This window comes from Oncorhynchus nerka, linkage group LG3 (assembly GCF_034236695.1).
Source record: "Oncorhynchus nerka isolate Pitt River linkage group LG3, Oner_Uvic_2.0, whole genome shotgun sequence".
NCBI classification, from domain to species: domain Eukaryota; kingdom Metazoa; phylum Chordata; class Actinopteri; order Salmoniformes; family Salmonidae; genus Oncorhynchus; species Oncorhynchus nerka.
In genome coordinates this window covers 30,537,945-30,556,482 of record NC_088398.1, presented here as the reverse complement: position 1 = coordinate 30,556,482, position 18,538 = coordinate 30,537,945, and the positions used below count along the sequence as shown (strand labels likewise).

General features: G+C 43.6%; 1 protein-coding gene across 2 annotated transcripts; it reads right to left on the bottom strand.

Moving 5' to 3' along the window:
• Window positions 1–58: 58 nt before the first annotated feature.
• On the bottom strand, window positions 59–3,536 carry LOC115115117 (calcium homeostasis modulator protein 6-like). Of its 2 annotated transcripts, XM_029643612.2 has the most exons (3): window positions 3,236–3,536; window positions 2,178–2,414; window positions 59–960 (listed from the first exon to the last, which is right to left on the bottom strand). In XM_029643612.2, the coding sequence occupies exons 1-3, from the start codon at window positions 3,272–3,274 to the stop codon at window positions 523–525; spliced, it is 714 nt and encodes a 237-aa protein (XP_029499472.1). In that variant the 5' UTR covers window positions 3,275–3,536; the 3' UTR covers window positions 59–522. The 2 variants fall into 2 exon arrangements, with proteins under 2 accessions (XP_029499472.1, XP_029499464.1); XM_029643604.2 differs by lacking the exon at window positions 3,236–3,536 and having other exon boundaries at window positions 2,178–3,226.
• Between the last annotated feature and the right edge of the window lie 15,002 nt (window positions 3,537–18,538).

Sequence of the window (18,538 nt, the reverse complement as noted above, 5' to 3'; positions counted from 1 at the left end):
GAGCTTGTAAGGTCAAACTGAATATTATTGTGGGTTACCGTCATAAAGATGCTACATGTACACTGGTAACAGGCTTTTATTGAAAGTATTTTGCAGTGCACAAACTTTCTCCTTATTTAATAGAGCCAGACCATGCGTTTCCTGTTTAATGCCACAGACCACCTGTATGTAGGCCAAGTCTGAGGAGCATAAAAATACTAAACAGAAAAGTAAAAGAGAAAGAAAGTACGATCAACTATTTAAAAATAAATAAAAATCCCTTCTGAGCACAATATAAAATTGGGAAGCATTGTTATTGAAGCAAAGACCTGAGAGTGGTTAATCAGATGTGATTGGTTTTTCTACTGAAAAATCCCCTGACGCACAGCGATAATCATGATGATGACGACGAAGAGTATAATCATGACAACAATCCTCTATAATGAGTCATAACTTTGACGCTAAAAGTAATGAGGATGGTTACAGATAGGGTCATGATAGTGATGCTGTCACCGCTGTTCCTATGATCATATGCATGCCCATTCACAGCATCATCTTGCCCTCATCCACAAAGGTGAGCACAGACGGATTAGCAGTGTCTGGACCATCTGACCTGACAGATGACATCCTGTGGTCCCTGGCCTCTGCAGGGTCCTGGCACTTCTCCACGTACTTGTGCAGGATGCTGTAGTAGTGGTCTCTGGTGCTGAACCTGTAGAGGGACGAGATCTTCTCCCAGGCATGGCTAGGTGGGGTCGTGACAGGCTCTGGAGGCATCTGCTGGAAGAAGCTCTTCAGGTTCCTCTCTGCAAGCTTTTCGGCGTGATCTGCCGTGTAGCTTTCCAGCAGGTCGCTCTCCCGCTGGGCATAGACCCTCCAGAACTTCAGCTGCAGGTAGCTGACTGGGGAGTTACACCGGGCAACACAGGTCAGCAGGAGGTTGAAGACCATGATGGAGGCGATCAGTAGCCAACCCAGGACCTGAAATCAAAACCAAAACATTCCACACAATATTCAACTATTCTGCTTAACCCCTTACCTGGAATGCCTGAGTTAATGTCACAGTTGTAATTGCCCACATACAGTATTCTGCTCATACTCAAACCATATCTATAAATATAGCAGGAGAATGTATTTGGGAAGCATACTGGGGCAGCAGGGTAGCCTAGTGGTTAGAGCATTGGACTAGTAACCAGAAGGTTGCAAGTTCAAACCCCCAAGGTACAAATCTGTCATTCTGCCCCTGAACAGGCAGTTAACCTGCTGTTCCTAGGCTGTCATTGAGAATAATAATTTGTTCTTAACGGACTTGCCTAGTAAAATAAAAAAATACTGTATAAGGAACAGTAGATTCATTTCAGAGGTGTGTGTTGGTCAGCAATTCATCCATCACCTCTTTACATAGGAAGCAGTGTTTCCCTTCGGATTTTTCTCAGCAGCGGCAAAGTTAGCATAGGGGAGAGGGCGTGGTAGTGGGTGTGGCCAATGGTGAGATCTCCGACCATACATTTTAGAGGCCCTCCTCTTGGCCGCAGAGAAACAATTTTACTGTTTTAAAGCTAATTTCGTGCAATTCTACACATTTTGTCATGGGGCTTGTGCCGTGTTCTTATGCTATCGGAGTGACTCGAACATTCTATCGAAATCAATGGGGGCTCCATTATCTTTTCTACATACTTTATATCTGATTTATGCCTTTAAATTTACACTGAAAACATTTTACCATGCCTGCCACTGCTAAATTAATATAGGGGAAAAACTGGGAAGTTTTGTACATTAAGGAGAACAAGTCATACAGAAACTGAGTCAGACTGAAGAAGAACTGCTATTTTATAACAATGGAAGTAGCCTATGCTTTGGGGAACTTTTGCTTTGTGGAATTGTAATGTTGGAATTTCCAAATGAAATGTGATGCAACAAATGCCTTCAAAGCAAAAATGTGTACTTCATAATATCAGAGGCTCAGTTTTAAAATATACAACTCCCTTAGCTGGCAGAATACATCCAGGGGTGTCAATTACTGTTAGCAGAAACCTGATACCTGTCAGTCTGATCACCTACACTCCAACAGGCCGTCGACAAAAACAAAGATAGCCCATTAAAACATATTGAAGTGTGTAAAGTGGGGCAAAGAAGATATGATAAAAAATGATAAATCAAACCATAACTTGGCTCTATTAGTGTGAATATTATCTCACCTGCGACTCAGCGTGGAGGGTTGCCAGCACATCATTGCTGTCAGATTGTGGCACGTGGGTGGCACTCCTACAGGGGAATTTATAAAGTTCATCCTGGCACTGCGGACTCTTCCCATCGCAAAGGTGGTTGGTGAAAACAGTTACATTGATACCAGTCATGGCGCATTCAAAGTAATTGCCATTGAGCAAAGCGACTGCAATCCAACTCACAGGTGCAACGACTGCGGTTGTGGTGATCTGAAAGAAGACCACCCCACAGGCGCAAAAATATTTAAAACGACACAATTTGGATTTGCGTAAACACAAACCTGTAAACAATTTCCATGTTTTATTGCTCATGACGTAACCTAACACCAACAGTGCCAGAGCAGGCACTAAGAGAAACACCATGCCGTAGGAAAAGTTCCAGCCACTGCAAGGACATTTGAACACCACTGACGAGAATATCTGTTCCCCGCCTGCAGTTAACAACGCAACTAAACCAAACCCGAGACTAGTCTGCTGTTTCTGAACAATTTTAAGAACAGTTTTGAACATATCCATCTTTCCAGACGCACAGGAACTTCTGCTGATAGCAAGTCATGGGAACCATATAAATTGACGTGACAGCTATACTTTCAGTTCTCCTGTCCTCTCTGGCGCGCCTCCAACTCAGGGTGTGACTCGCTTCACTAGGCTACAGTTTATTGATGGACGATACTGTTGCATCCTAAAATGCTGGGTTCTTTTACTGAAGACTCCGAAGCGTACTTATAATAAACGGAACAGATTTACTTAATGTTCTCCTTAACACATTAGTCGACTACTCTCTACAGTGTCTTCAGCCCAACTCTCCAATACATCATTGAATTTTTACCGCCCTTTCCTCTCCTAATCCAAACACTTCAATGCAAGACCGGAAACCCCATTATCATTTGTTCATTCAAATAACTCAACCCCTGCATACAAATCCCATTGACTATTTGCAACCATTTTTACATCTAAACTCATTAAGCTATCAAAATAAAGAAATTCACACACTCCACGTGTCATCTCCCAGCAACTTAATTGATATTTACCAACGTTTCGGGCATCACTGTGACTTCCTCTAAACTCATGAACACATTTCTCAATACACCACACTTCTCCACAAATTCTCACTTCCTCTGAAAACATCCTTGATGAACATCATGGGTTTTCTAAAACAGTTTCACTTATCAACTCATATACAACCTGTTTACAGATCCAATTGGTCCGGAGGCCTTCTTACTCTTTTTGGCCTCTCGATGCTCTGGGCCCTCAGGCTCACGGCCTGGCACAATCGGTGTCTCTGTATGTGTGCCTGTCACAGTCGTAGTTCCCAAGTCCCAATCAGAAACGTTCCACTCTGACACATTCAGGTCTTCTCTTTCATTGTGTTTTGCATCATCATTTGACCCACATACGTCTTACACAATTTCCCCTCGGTCTGCACTAAGTAGGTTACAGGACCAAGTACCCTTTTCACAACCCCGGGTACCCATTTCTCTCTACTCCCAAGTAATCTCGGACAAGCACTGTTTGTCCCAACGACTGCATGCCAGCTGAAAAACTGTGTTTAACCAGTGATAACCTTGTTCTAACCTGTCGTTTTAGGAACAACTCTGCTGGAATTTTTCCATTTGTGACATGTGGCGTATTCCTGTAGGCAAACAGAAAGTTGTCCACACTATGCTGTACAGACCGTCCTGATGACTTGTCCTTCTCTAGAGCCTGTTTTAGATTCTGTACAAGTCGCACTGGGCGCCATCTGAAGCTGCATGATACAGAGCCTACTGGATTCCATTCAACTGGAAGAATGTCTCCATCTCTTTTGAAACCAACTGTGCCCATTGTCTGAAACACACTCCTCAACTAACCCGTAGGCTGAGAACATTCCCCTGAGTGTCTCTGCCGTGGCTGTAGCTGAAGTACCGTAATTTCTGGACTATTAAGTGCACCTGAATATAAGCCGCACCCACTGAATTTTAATTTTTTATTTATTTTGTACATAAATAAGCCGCACATGTCTATAAGCCGCAGGTGCCTACCGGTACATTGAAACAAATGAACTTTACACAGCCTTTAAACGAAACACGGCTTGTAACAAAAATGAAAAAAATAAGCAGTAAGCAGTAGCCTATCAAGAAAGTCATTGGTCACTATCTTCCTCCTCCTGTGCACTGAAACCACTGAAGTCATCTCCTTCGGTGTCGGAGTTGAATAGCCTCAGAATTGAAAATCCACCTCTAAAATCCTCAAACTTCATTGCGGTGGCGATTGTTTTGGCTTTCAGTCGGATCTGCACAGTTGAAACACCTCGGCCGTCTGCTCTCTGTGTGTTGACCCAGTCTTCAAGCTCATTTTCTAGTTCGGGCCATCTGCTTTTCTTCCCTCTGAAAGCTTTTGTTGTCTTTTTGCACTGAGTCAGATCCTCACGCTGCTGTTTCCAACGTCTTATCATCGACTCATTAAGGTCAAGCTCCCGTGCAGCAGCTCTATTTCCTTTTCCAACAGCCAGAATGATCGCCTTCAATTTGAAAGCTGCATCATATGCATTTCTCTGTGTCTTTGCCATGATGAGGGTGACAAAATGACTACCGTAAATCAGAATGATGGGAAGTTTGAGCGCGCTCGATTTACGTCACATTATGTGACGGTGGTCAGTTTTTTGGCGGCATGATTCTTGTGAAAGCGGGAAAAATCCATAAATTAGCCGCGTCATTGTATAAGCCACGAGGTTCAAAGCTTGGGAAAAAAGTAGCGGCTTATAGTCCGGAAATTACGGTACTACTCATACACTTTACTTCTGGCCAGCGTGAGCATGCATCCGTAACTACTAAGAACGGGGTGCTTTCCCTTTTGAGAAAATATATATGGATGCGCTGCCAGGGCCCCACTCAGGCCACTTCCAAGGATGCACTGGTGCAAGGTTCTGCATATGTCTATTAGACTGACACACCTGGCATCCCCTTACCATGTCTTCTATGTCTGAGTCTAACCTGGGCCACCAAAAGTGGCTTCTTGCAAGAGCTTTCATTTTGACCATGCACCAGTGGTTTTCATGTAGCTCCTTCAGTAGCCAGCACCACTGCTCTCATACCCCATAACCCACAATCTCTTTCTACAGTGAGCTCATCCCTTCTCACCCAATAATGGTTAGGCCACTCTGTAAGTGCGAAGTGCTTCACTTTTGCCAAACCCTTGTCCTTGGTAGTTTCCCTGACTATGTCCTTAGGTAAAATGGAAAGTACATCTAAAAATGACACTTGATAGTTTGGATTGGTCTTATGACCATATAGGTAGTCAGGGAACTTCATTACCCCAAATATGATCCCTAAGGCCTTCTTCTCTATTTGGGCACACTTCAACTCTGTTTGTCGTGAACTTAGTGAGTGTCGTGTTCAACTTAGTGAGTGTCGTGAACATATGCAATAGCCCTCTCACTACCGTCAGGCATTGTGTGTGAGATGACAGCACCCACCCCATATGGTGAGGCATCACAAGCCAATATTACTGGGATGTGTGGGTCGGAGTGCACTAACACTGGGGAGGAAGACAGCCGTGTCTTTGTTCTTTCAAATGCCTGCTGACATTGTTCTGATCACACCCAAGGTTTCTCTTTCTGTAAGAGCTCTGTCATAGGTTTGATGAGAGTAGAGAGATTCTCCATGAACTTTCCATAGTGGGTAAGTAAAGGCAGATATGCGCTGAGCTGTGTCACGTTAGTTGGCACTAGGGATGAAACAGTTACCGGTTTCTAGATAAACCACAGAAAAATTCCAGACGATTAGTATTACCGTTTAAAATTTTAATTATCATTAAAAGTCATGGTAAAAATACTGTCCAGCAGCAACCAAAGTTAGCAACAGTCTGACGCAGGCGCAGCATGCTACGTGGGTTTTGTTTTGTGTGAAAACATGGCAAAAGGCAGTGACAGCGCTCGGGAGATTTTTCAGCCTTCTGAGAGGATCAAATCTGAAATGTGGTCGTATTTTGGGTTTTACAAGAGTGCTGAGGGAAACTTAATCGAAGATGGTCACCCTGTCTGCAGAACATGCAAAAATGACAAAAATAATTCAAATAAAATCGCTGTGAAAGGGGGCAACAATTCAAATCTCGAGTCATCTTCGTGACCACCACCCACTACTTTATAACGAATGCAAGGTAAGTGCATGATGTGGGAACTTCGGAATGGGGGAAAACGTCATGGTTTAACTGTCTTACTTGCTAATAGCTTGTCAGTAATGTAAACTGAGGCTTTCAGTGTTACCTACTCTTGTAAAAACACCACACGTTGTTCTGATGCTGTACTGTATGTGTCGTGTGTCTGCAGACTCTATTCGCCCATTGCACACGTTATGTAGTTTAGTCACACTACCAACATATTTTGTGTGTGTGTGTGTGTGTGAGAGAGAAATAATTATAATTTAACATCACCAATAATAATAATAATAATAATAATAATACATTTGCTATTCCTTTGTTTACAGAGTGGGCGTGCAGCAGGCAAACCCAGTGATGCTACTGGTCCCTCCTCATCTACAGTTGTGACACAGACACTCCAGCAAGCATTTAAAAAGGCAGGCTGCTTATGAACCCACATCAACACAAGCTGATGTAGGGGTGGACAACCCTACATCAGCTTCACTATCCATTTCCTCACACCAAACTGGCAACTGGAATCAAACTGCTTGGAAACACAGTTCTTCCCAGAAGATCAATCGGCTCACAACATCAGAGAGTTTTTTGAGAATATGCTGGAAGAGTGGTGGATCAACAAGAAAGACCTGGTCTGCATAACCACAGACAACGCAACAAACATGATCAAGGCTTTTGAAGAGTTCCCAGATCTGTGGCTTAGGTGCTTTGGCCATAATTTGATGATCGTACGCTATCCATTTATGATTTTTGTATGCTATTTCAATATATGAGAATTAACCAATGATACAGGCCACACTCGGCCATGATTACAGATACCTGTGTGTCTTTTGACACTATATAAATGAGTCATCCCCGCAGTGTTTGTCATTATACCCTGATGAAGACAGCTTGTCTGTAGGACATAAATATTTTTGCATCTTAGCTCCTAGTGTGTGCGGCTCTAGTTTATTTTTTAAGTTGGCCATAATTTGAACCTGGCCATCTCAAAGGTTTTGAAAATTCAGAGAGTTGACACAGCTGTCAAGGTCTGCCGTCATCTGGTCCAAGGCATCTCACGGAACTGGAAGAGAAGGAGAGAACTGAGAGAAAAGCAAGCTGCCCTCAACATGCCACAGAAAGCTCTGATCCATGATGTGGTGACCCGTTGGGGATCTACACACAAGATGCTTGAGCGTTTCCTCAGCCAACAGCAGCCAGTTTGTGCGACACTTGGTGGAAAAATAGGAACTTGGCATCTGATGCCCAAGGACGCCGACATAAGTGTCATGGAGAAACTGTGCCAGCTCCTTGAAACTCTGAGCAAGTTTACAGATGCACTTGCCTCAGAGACATGAGTGACACTGTCAGCCATCAAGCCTGTCCTGGACCACATCACCCGTGATATTCTGGTGGAAAAGGATACGGAGCCATCCCTGACCAAGGAGATGAAAAGGGTAATGAGAGAAGACCTTAACAACAGTTCCACAGAGAAGGCAAAGAGAGTCATGCACATGGCTTGTTTCATTGACCCCCACTTCAAAAGGAGCTTTTTAGATGAGCCTGAGGCTGCAAAAATTCAAATCAAATCAAATGTATTTATATAGCCCTTCTTACATCAGCTGATATCTTAAAGTGCTGTACAGAAACCCAGCCTAAAACCCCAAACAGCAAGCAATGCAGGTGTAGAAGCACGGTGGCTAGGAAAAACTCCATAGAAAGGCCAAAACCTTGGAAGAAACCTAGAGAGGAACCAGGCTATGAGGGGTGGCCAGTCCTCTTCTGGCTGTGCCGGGTGGAGATTATAACAGAACATGGCCAAGATGTTCATAAATTACCAGCATGGTCAAATAATAATAATCACAGTAGTTGTCGAGGGTGCAGCAAGTCAGCACCTCAGGAGTAAATGTCAGTTGGCTTTTCATAGCCGATCATTAAGAGTATCTCTACCGCTCCTGCTGCCTCTAGAGAGTTGAAAACAGCAGGTCTGGGACAGGTAGCACGTCCGGTGAACAGGTCAGGATTCCATAGCCGCAGGCAGAACAGTTGAAACTGGAGCAGCAGCACGGCCAGGTGCTCTGGGGACAGCAAGGAGTCATCATGCCAGGTAGTCCTGAGACATGGTCCTAGGGCTCACGTCCTCCGAGAGAGAGAAAGAAAGAGAGAAAGAGAGCATTAGAGAGAGCATACTTAAAATTCACACAGGACACCGGATAAGACAGGAGAAGTACTCCAGATATAACAAACTGACCCTAGCCGGCCGACACATAAACTACTGCAGCATAAATACTGGAGGCTGAGACAGGAGGGGTCAGGAGACACTATGGCCCCATCCGATGATAACCCTGAACAGGGCCAAACAGGAAGGATATAACCCCACCCACTTTGCCAAAGCACAGCCCCCACACCACTAGAGGGATATCTTCAACCACCAACTTACCATCCTGAGACAAGGCCGAGTATAGCCCACAAAGATCTCCGCCACGGCACAACCCAAGGGAGGGCGCCAACCCAGACAGGTCGATCACGTCAGTGACTCAACCCACTCAAGTGATGCACCCCTCCCAGGGACGGCATGGAAGAGCACCAGTAAGACAGTGACTCTGTAATAGGGTTAGAGGTTAAAGGTTGAGACAGAGTCTGCGTCTCTCACATGGGTAGGCAGACTATTCCATAAAAATTAAGCTCTATACGAGAAAGCCCTGACTCCAGCTGTTAGAAATTCGAGGGACAATTAGGAGGCCTGCGTCTTGTGACCGTAGTGTACGTGTAGGTATGTACGGCAGGACCAAATCAGAAAGATAGGTAGGAGCAAGCCCATGTAATGCTTTGTAGGTTAGCAGTAAAACATTGAAATCAGCCCTTGCCTTAACAGGAAGCCAGTGTAGGGAGGCTAGCACTGGAGTAATATGATCAAATTTCTTGGTTCTAGTCAAGACTCTAGCAGCCGTATTTAGCACTAACTGAAGTTTATTTAGTGTTTTATCTGGGTAGCTGGAAAGTAAAGCATTGCAGTAGTCTAACCTAGAAGTAACAAAAGCATGGATGAATTTTTCTGCATCATTTTTGGACAGAATGGTTTTGATTTTTGCAATGTTACGTAGATGGGAAAAAGCTCTAATTGAAACAGTCTTGATATGTTCGTCAATAGAGAGATTAGGGTCCAGAGTAACGCCGAGGTCCTTCACAGTTTTATTTGAGACGACTGTACAACCATCAAGATTAATTGTCAGATTCAACAGAAGATCTTTGTTTATTGGGACCTAAAATAAGCATCTCTGTTTTGTCCGAGTTTAAAAGTAGAAAGTTTGCAGCCATCCACTTCCTTATGTCTGAAACACAGGCTTCTAGCGAGGGCAATTTTGGGGCCTCACCATGTTTCATTGAAATGTACAGCTGTGTGTCATCCGCATAGCAGTGAAAGTTAACATTATGTTTTCGAATGACATCCACAAGAGTTAAAATATATAGTGAAAACAATAGTGGTCCTAAAACAGAACCTTGAGGAACACCGAAATGTACAGTTGATTTGTCAGAGGACAAACCATTCACAGAGACAAACTGATATCTTTCCGACAGATGAGATCTAAACCAGGCCAGAACTTGTCCGTGTAGACCAATTTGAGTTTCCAATCTCTCCAAAAGAATGTGGTGATCGATGGTATCAAAAGCAGCACTAAGGTCTAGGAGCACGAGGACAGATGCAGAGCCTCTGTCTGACGCCATTAAAAAGGTAATTTACCACCTTCACAAGTGCAGTCTCAGTGCTATGATGGGGTCTAAAACCAGACGGAAGCATTTCGTATACATTGTTTGTCTTCAGGAAGGCAGTGATTTGCTGCGCAAGAGCTTTTTCAAAAAAAATTGAAAGGAATGGAAGATTCGACATAGGCCGATAGTTTTTTATATTTTCTAGGTCAAGGTTTGGCTTTTTCAAGAGAGGCTTTATTACTGCCACTTTTAGTGAGTTTGGTACACATCCGGTGGATAGAGAGACGTTTATTATGTTCAACATAGGAAGGCCAAGCACAGGAAGCAGCTCTTTCAGTAGTTTAGTTGGAATAGGGTCCAGTATGCAGCTTGAAGGTTTAGAGGCCATGATTATTTTCATCATTGTGTCAAGAGATATAGTACTAAAACACTTGAGTGTCTCTCTTGATCCTAGGTCCTGGCAGAGTTGTGCAGACTCAGGACAACTGAGCTTTGTAATTAGCTTTTTAATGATCATTATCTTTTCCTCAAAGAAGTTCATGAATTTATTACTGCTGAAGTGAAAGCCATCCTCACTTGGGGAATGTTGCTTTTTAGTTAGTTTTGCCACAGTATCAAAAATAAATTTCGGATTGTTCTTATTTTCCTCAGCTAAATTAGAAAAATAGGATGACCCGAGCAGCAGTGAGGGCTCTTCGATACTGCACGGTACTGCCTTTCCAAGCTAGTCGGAAGATTTCCAGTTTGGTGTGGCGCCATTTCCGTTCCAATTTTCTGGAAGCTTGCTTCAGAGCTCGGGTATTCTCTGTATACCAGGGAGCTAGTTTCTTATGACAAATGTTTTTTGTTTTTAGGGGTGCAACTGCATCAAGGGTATTGCGCAAGATTAAATTGAGTTCCTCAGTTAGGAGTTAGGTGCTTAACTGATTTTTGTCCTCTGACTTCCTTGGGTAGGCAGAGGGAGTCTGGAAGGGCATCAAGGAATCTTTGAGTTGCCTGAGAATTTATAGCACTTTTGATGCTCCTTGGTTGGGGTCTGAGCAGATTATTTGTTGCGATTGAAATCGTAATAAAATGGTGGTCCGATAGTCCAGGATTATGAGGAAAAACTTTAAGATCCACAACATTCATTCCATGGGACAAAACTAGGTCCAGAGTATGACTGTGCCAGTGAGTAGGTCCAGAGACATGTTGGACAAAACCCACTGAGTCGATGATGGTTCCAAAAGCCTTTTGGAGTGGGTCTGTGGACTTTTCCATGTGAATATTAAAATCACCAAAAATTTGAATATTATCTGCTATGACTACAAGGTCCGATAGGATTTCATGCAACTCAGTGATGAATGCTGTATATGGACCAGGAGGACTGTAAAACAGCAGCTATAAAAAATGATTGAGTAGGCTGCATAGATTTCATGACTAGAAGCTCAAAAGACAAAAACGTAATTTTTTTCTGTAAATTGAAATGTGCTATCGTAAATGTTAGCAACACCTCCGCCTTTGCAGGATGCACGGGGATATGGTCACTAGTGTAACCAGGAGGTGAGGCCTCATTTAACACAGTAAATTCATCAGGCTTAAGCCATGTTTCAGTCAGGCCAATCACATCAAGATTATGATCAGTGATTAGTTCATTGACTATAACTGCCTTTGAAGTGAGGGATCTAACATTAAGTAGCCCTATTTTGAGGTGAGGTATCACGATCTCTTTCAATAATGGCAGGAATGGAGGAGGTCTTTATCCTAGTGAGATTGCTAAGGCGAACACCGCCATGTTTAGTTTTGCTCAACCTAGGTAAAAAAGTATAATTAAAATAAAAAATTGACACTGACAGCTGTGTCCAGGAGGCCTTGAAGCTGGTAGCTGCACAAAAGTCAGGGAAGAACCACAAAGCACCAGCAGCACCTCCACCACTAACACCCCCACAGCGGCATCGGAGGGGAAAGGCCTGGCTGGGTTGTTGAGAAAGATGACCACAACAAGGCAGCAGAGAGGTGAAGAGGGTCAGATTCCGACCTCCCCAGAAGACAGAGTGAAAGAAGAGATCAAGGTCTACCTGTCTCTGCCACCCATTCCAACAGAAGAGGATCCACTGGTGTGGTGGAGGGGCCATGCATCAGAGCTGCCTCACCTTGCCAGGGTTGCCAGGAAGCTTTTGTGCATCCCAGCATGCCATCAGAGAGAGTGTTCAGTGCCAGCAGGCACATTGTCTCGCCTCGCAGATCACTACTTAAACTGGACAAAGTCAATATGATGACATTTAGATTTATATCTCAAGTGAACAAAGATGCATCCATACAGGATGTTAGGCCAGCAGCACCTTGTGTCTTTATAAAGGAGAGAACGGACATACAATCAGTGCTGTTCATTTGATTTGTTTATATATTTAGTGTTGTTACTTTAATGTCAACACCTGCACTTTGGATTTGTTTACATATGGTTGGATTTTTTTCCCCCACCTTTATTTAACCAGGTAGACTGGTTGAGAACAAGTTCTCATTTGCAACTGCGACCTGGCCAAGATAAAGCAAACCATTTCACACACAACAACACAGAGTTACACATGGAATAAACAAACATACAATCAATAATACAGTAGAAAAAGTCGATATACATTATGTGCAAATGAGGTAGGATAAGGGAGGTAAGGCAATAAATAGGCCATGGTGGCAAAGTAATTACAACATATCAATTAAACACTGGAATGGTAGAATGTGCAGAAGATGAATGTGCAAGTAGATATACTGAGGTGCAAAGTATGGGGATGAGGTAGTTGGATGGGCTATTTATGGGATTGTTCTTACATGCACATTGCTTTACTTGTGTTGCTTTTATATGCACATTTGATGTGCTTACTTAAGTTGTGTTCATTAAAACCTGCACTAGGGAAACTTTTACCTCTCACCTTCACCTTCTTTACCTTCTATACCGGTATTTTAATGTTTGGTTTGTTAAATGCGGAGTCATCCCTCTCCGCTCTCGCTCTCTCGCTCTCCATGCTTCTTTTCACACAGACCTAGTCCCACCTCCTGTCACTCAAGGAGCACATTTGTTGTTGCTTGACCACGAGACACTTTCGTTCAGTCTGCATGGTCAATGCAGCACATGCAACAATGTTGATGACAACAATGTTGTTTCCACTTTGATCTTAATATAAATCCACAAGCGTTCTATAATTAACGTAAACTCAAATAAACTCGTACATCGCCTTGGTCGGTACAATTGCCCTTATTTTAGCGCACCAAAAACGTAATACTTCCAGGTCAACTGTAATGTCAATACCATTGTAAAGCACAATTTCTCCCCCTTCCAACAAAATCAAATACATGACCTAAACGCTGCCCATTTCTGCAAATTCAAGCAGGCAATGAGCCCCGTCGGGTAATTTAAAAAATGGTGGATGGGGAAGCAAAACTAATGTGTGATCAGTGAGAAGGAGAGAGATGTCGTGTGGGAAAATTGCTTTTTTTCACTCGATCTGTCCAACTTATCACCTTATCGCCTCTAAAATGTAAATAAAACACAATAAACAGTTTATATAATGTGTGATTACATACCTATTTGAAGGTTTGTGTCGAATTTGAATCAGGTTTTTAGGGCGGTGCTAAAGTGATCTTAGAAGTAAACAGCGGCTTTGAGAATGATGATCGCATGCAATGAGGTATCCCCCCTTACCCCCGTCACTATCCATTTCTTGTTTTTAAACGATGAGTGAAGTGCTACACCTGGTGGAGAGAGATAGTAAGACAGAAATATTTGCTTTATGCGTGCTGTACGTTACGTCAAGATGTAACGGAGGGTCAGTTCTCAACTTTTCTCCAATACTATAGAGCCGTTACCATGTCAATCAACGCTTGAATAGAAACCTAGTTCACACTCACACCCCCGATTTTGCCGTCAACACAGTCGCTACAATATCATTAGTTTTCTTTGTAGCCTCGTTTGAATGTTGCGGTTGCGCACATTTGTACAGAATTGGGGTGAGTTTACGTTATTAGTTTGTGTTTATTACATCTGCAAACCGGTAGTTTGTATTTTCTTAGCATGTTAAGCTAAATTGTGTTAGCCAATAATGCTAATCACTAGTTAGCTGGATAGTGAAGGAGGCTTTGTTGCAAAATAGGAAACCGATTCTAGATTTAACTTTGGATTGGAGATGCTTAATGTGAGTCTGGAAGGAGAGTTAACAGTCTAACCAGACACCTAGGTATTTGTAGTTGTCCACATATTCTAGGTCAGAACAGTCCAGAGTAGTGATGCTAGTCGGGCGGGAGGGTGTGGGCAGCAATCGGTTGAAGAGCATGCACTTAGTTTTAGCATTTAAAAGCAGTTGGAGACCACGGAAGGAGTGTTGTATGGTGTTGAAACTCATTTGTAGGTTTGTTAACACAGTGTCCAATGTATACAGAATGGTGTCGTCTGCGTAGAGGTGGATCAGAGAATCACCAGCAGCAAGAGCAACATCATATATATATATATATATATATATATATACAAAGAAAAGAGTCGGCCCGAGAATTGAACCCTGTGGCACCCCCATAGAGACTGCTAGAGGTCCGGACAACAGGCTTCCGATTTGACACACTGAACTCTGAGAAGTAGTTGGTGAACCAGGTGAGGCAGTCATTTGAGAAGCCAAGGCTGTTGAGTCTGCCGATAAGAATGCGGTGATTGACAGAGTCGAAAGCTTTGGCTAGGTCGATGAAGTCAACGGCACAGTGCTGTCTTTTATCGATGGCGGTTATGATATTGTTTAGGACTTTGAGCGTGGCTGAAGTGCACCCATGACCAGCTCAGAAACCAGATTGCATAGTGGAGAAAGTATGGTGGGATTCTAAATGGTCGGTGATCTGTTTATTAACTTGGCTTTAGAATATTTTTAGAAAGGCAGGGCAGAATGGATATAGGTCTACAACAGTTTGGGTCTAGAGTGTCTCCCCCTTCAAAGAGGCGGATGACCGCGGCAGCTCTCCAATCTTTGGGCATCTCAGACGATATGAAAGAGAGGTTGAATAGGCTAGTATTAGGGGTTGCAACAATTTTGGCAGATCATTTCAGAAAGAGAGGGTTCAAGTTGCTGCAGGGGGGTGATGAGATGTTGGCCAGGGTAGCCAGGTGGAAAGCATGGCCGGCCATGGAAAAATGCTTATTGAAATGATCAATTATCGTAGATTTATCGGTGGTGACAGTGTTTCCTATCCTCAGTGCAGTGGGCAGCTGGGCGTAGGTGCTCTTATTCTCCATGGACTTTATAGTGTCCCAAAACATTTTGGAATTAGTGCTACAGGAAGCAAATTTCTGTTTGAAAAAACTAGCCTTTGCTTTCCTAACTGACTGTGTATATTGGTTCCTGACTTCCCTGAAAAGTTGCATATCGCGGGGACGATATTCGATGCTAATGCAGAATGTCACAGGATGTTTTTGTGCTGGTCAAGGGCAGTCAAGTCTGGGGTGAACCAAGGGCTACATCTTTTTCCTAGTTCTACATTTTTTTAATGGGGAATGCTTATTTGGGAACCTATCTGAGTTAGCGAAAGCCAACTTCATAAAATTGCTAGGTGGCTAGTAGTATTACAGAGAAACAAAACAATATATACAGTGTCTTCGGAAAGTATTCAGACCCCTTGACTTTTTCCACATTTTGTGGGAAAAAAATGGACAATTCGTTCGACCTCATTTTTGGGGTTTTGCTCTGACACGCACTATCAACTGAGTGACCTTATATAGACAGGTGTGTGCCATTCAAATCATGTGGACTCATGGACTCATCAGACCAAAGGACAGATTTCCACCTGACCCGGCACACATGCATCCCATCTAGCCATCTGGAAATGCAAATGCGCTACGCTAAATGCTAATAGCACTCGTTAAAACTCAAACATTCATTAAAACACACATGCAGGGTACTGAATTAAAGCTACACTCGTTGTGAATCCAGCCAACAAGTCAGATTTTTTAAATGCTTTTCGGCGAAAGCATGAGAAGCTATTATCTGATAGCATGCAACACCCCGAAATACCCGAAGGGAATGTAAACAAAATAATTAGCATAGCCGGCGCTACACAAAACGCAGAAATAAAATATAAAACATTCATTACCTTTGACGATCTTCTTTGTTGGCACTCCTAGATGTCCCATAAACATCACTATTGGGCCTTTTTTTCTGATTAAATCGGTCCATATATACCCTAAATAGCGATCTATGAAGACTGTGTGATCAAGGAAAAAACAGTTTTAAAACGCAACGTCATTTTTTTAAATTAAAAAAGTCGACGATAAACTTTCACAAAACACTTCGAAATACTTTTGTAATCCAACTTTAGGTATTAGTAAACGTTAATAATCTATCAAATTGATCACGGGGCGATGTGTATTCAATAGCTCCACGTCTTGAAATCATGTTCAGAAATGTATCATCCAAAACATCCTGTCGGAGACCGGAAGGAATGGGCTCTCTCTTCTTCATGTTTCTTTGCCCAAGCAAGTCTCTTCTTATTATTAGTGTCCTTTAGTAGTGGCTTCTTTGCAGCAATTCGCCCATGAAGGCCCGATTCCCCCTGTCTCCTCCGAACACAAACAGTGTAGCTATTCCCTCCGCAAGGCAATCAATCAAGCTAAGCGTCAGTATAGAGACAAAGTAGAATCGCAATTCAACGGCTCAGACACAAGAGGTATGTGGCAAGGTCTACAGTCAATCACGGATTACAAAAAGAAAACCAGCCCCGTCACGGACCAGGATGTCTTGCTCCCAGGCAGACTAAAAAACTTTTTTTGCCCGCTTTGAGGACAATACAGTGCCACTGACACGGCCCGCAACCAAAACATGCGGACTCTCCTTCACTGCAGCCGAGGTGAATAAAACATTTAAACGTGTTAACCCTCGCAAAGCTGTAGGCCCAGACGGCATCCCCAGCCGCGTCCTCAGAGCATGCGCAGACCAGCTGGCTGGTGTGTTTATGGACATATTCAATGAATCCTCATCCCAGTCTGCTGTTCCCACATGCTTCAAGAGGACCACCATTGTTTCTGTTCCCAAGAAAGCCAAGGTAACTGAGCTAAACGACTACCGCCCCGTAGCACTCACTTCCGTTATCATGAAGTGCTTTGAGAGACTAGTCAAGGACCATATCACCTCCACCATACCTGACACCCTAGACCCACTCCAATTTGCTTACCGCCCAAATAGGTCCACAGACGATGCAATCTCAACCACACTGCACACTGCCCTAACCCATCTGGACAAGAGGAATACCTATGTGAGAATGCTGTTCATCGACTACAGCTCAGCATTTAACACCATAGTACCCTCCAAACTCGTCATCAAGCTCGAGACCCTGGGTCTCGACGCCGCCCTGTGCAACTGGGTACTGGACTTCCTGACGGGCCGCCCCCAGGTGGTGAGGGTAGGTAACAACATCTCCACCCCACTGATCCTCAACACTGGGGCCCCACAAGGGTGCGTTCTGAGCCCTCTCCTGTACTCCCTGTTCACCCACGACTGCGTGGCCACGCACGCCTCCAACTCAATCATCAAGTTTGCGGACGACACTACAGTGGTAGGCTTGATTACCAACAACGACGAGACGGCCTACAGGGAGGAGGTGAGGGCCCTCGGAGTGTGGTGTAAGGAAAATAACCTCACACTCAACGTCAACAAAACTAAGGAGATGATTGTGGACTTTAGGAAACAGCAGAGGGAACACCCCCCTATCCACATCGATGGGACAGTAGTGGAGAGGGTAGTAAGTTTTAAGTTCCTCGGCATACACATCACAGACAAACTGAATTGGTCCACCCACACAGACAGCATCGTGAAGAAGGCGCAGCAGCGCCTCTTCAATCTCAGGAGGCTGAAGAAATTCGGCTTGTCACCAAAAGCACTCAAACTTCTACAGATGCACAATCGAGAGCATCCTGTCGGGCTGTATCACCGCCTGGTACGGCAACTGCTCCGCCCACAACCGTAAGGCTCTCCAGAGGATAGTGAGGTCTGCACAACGCATCACCGGGGGCAAACTTCCTGCCCTCCAGGACAACAACCACCCGAGCCATTGCCTGTTCACCCCGCTATCATCCAGAAGGAGAGGTCAGTACATGTGCATCAAAGCTGGGACCGAGAGACTGAAAAACAGCTTCTATCTCAAGGCCATCAGACTGTTAAACAGCCACCACTAACATTGAGTGGCTGCTGCCAACACACTGACTCAACTCCAGCCACTTTAATAATGGGAATTGATGGGAATTGATGTAAAATATATCACTAGCCACTTTAAACAATGCTACTTAATATGTTTACATACCCTACATTATTCATCTCATATGTATATACTGTACTCGATACCATCTACTGCATCTTGCCTATGCCGCTCTGTACCATCACTCATTCATATATCTTTATGTACATTTTCTTTATCCCTTTACACTTGTGTGTATAAGGTAGTAGTTTTGGAATTGTTAGTTAGATTACTCGTTGGTTATTACTGCATTGTCGGAACTAGAAGCACAAGCATTT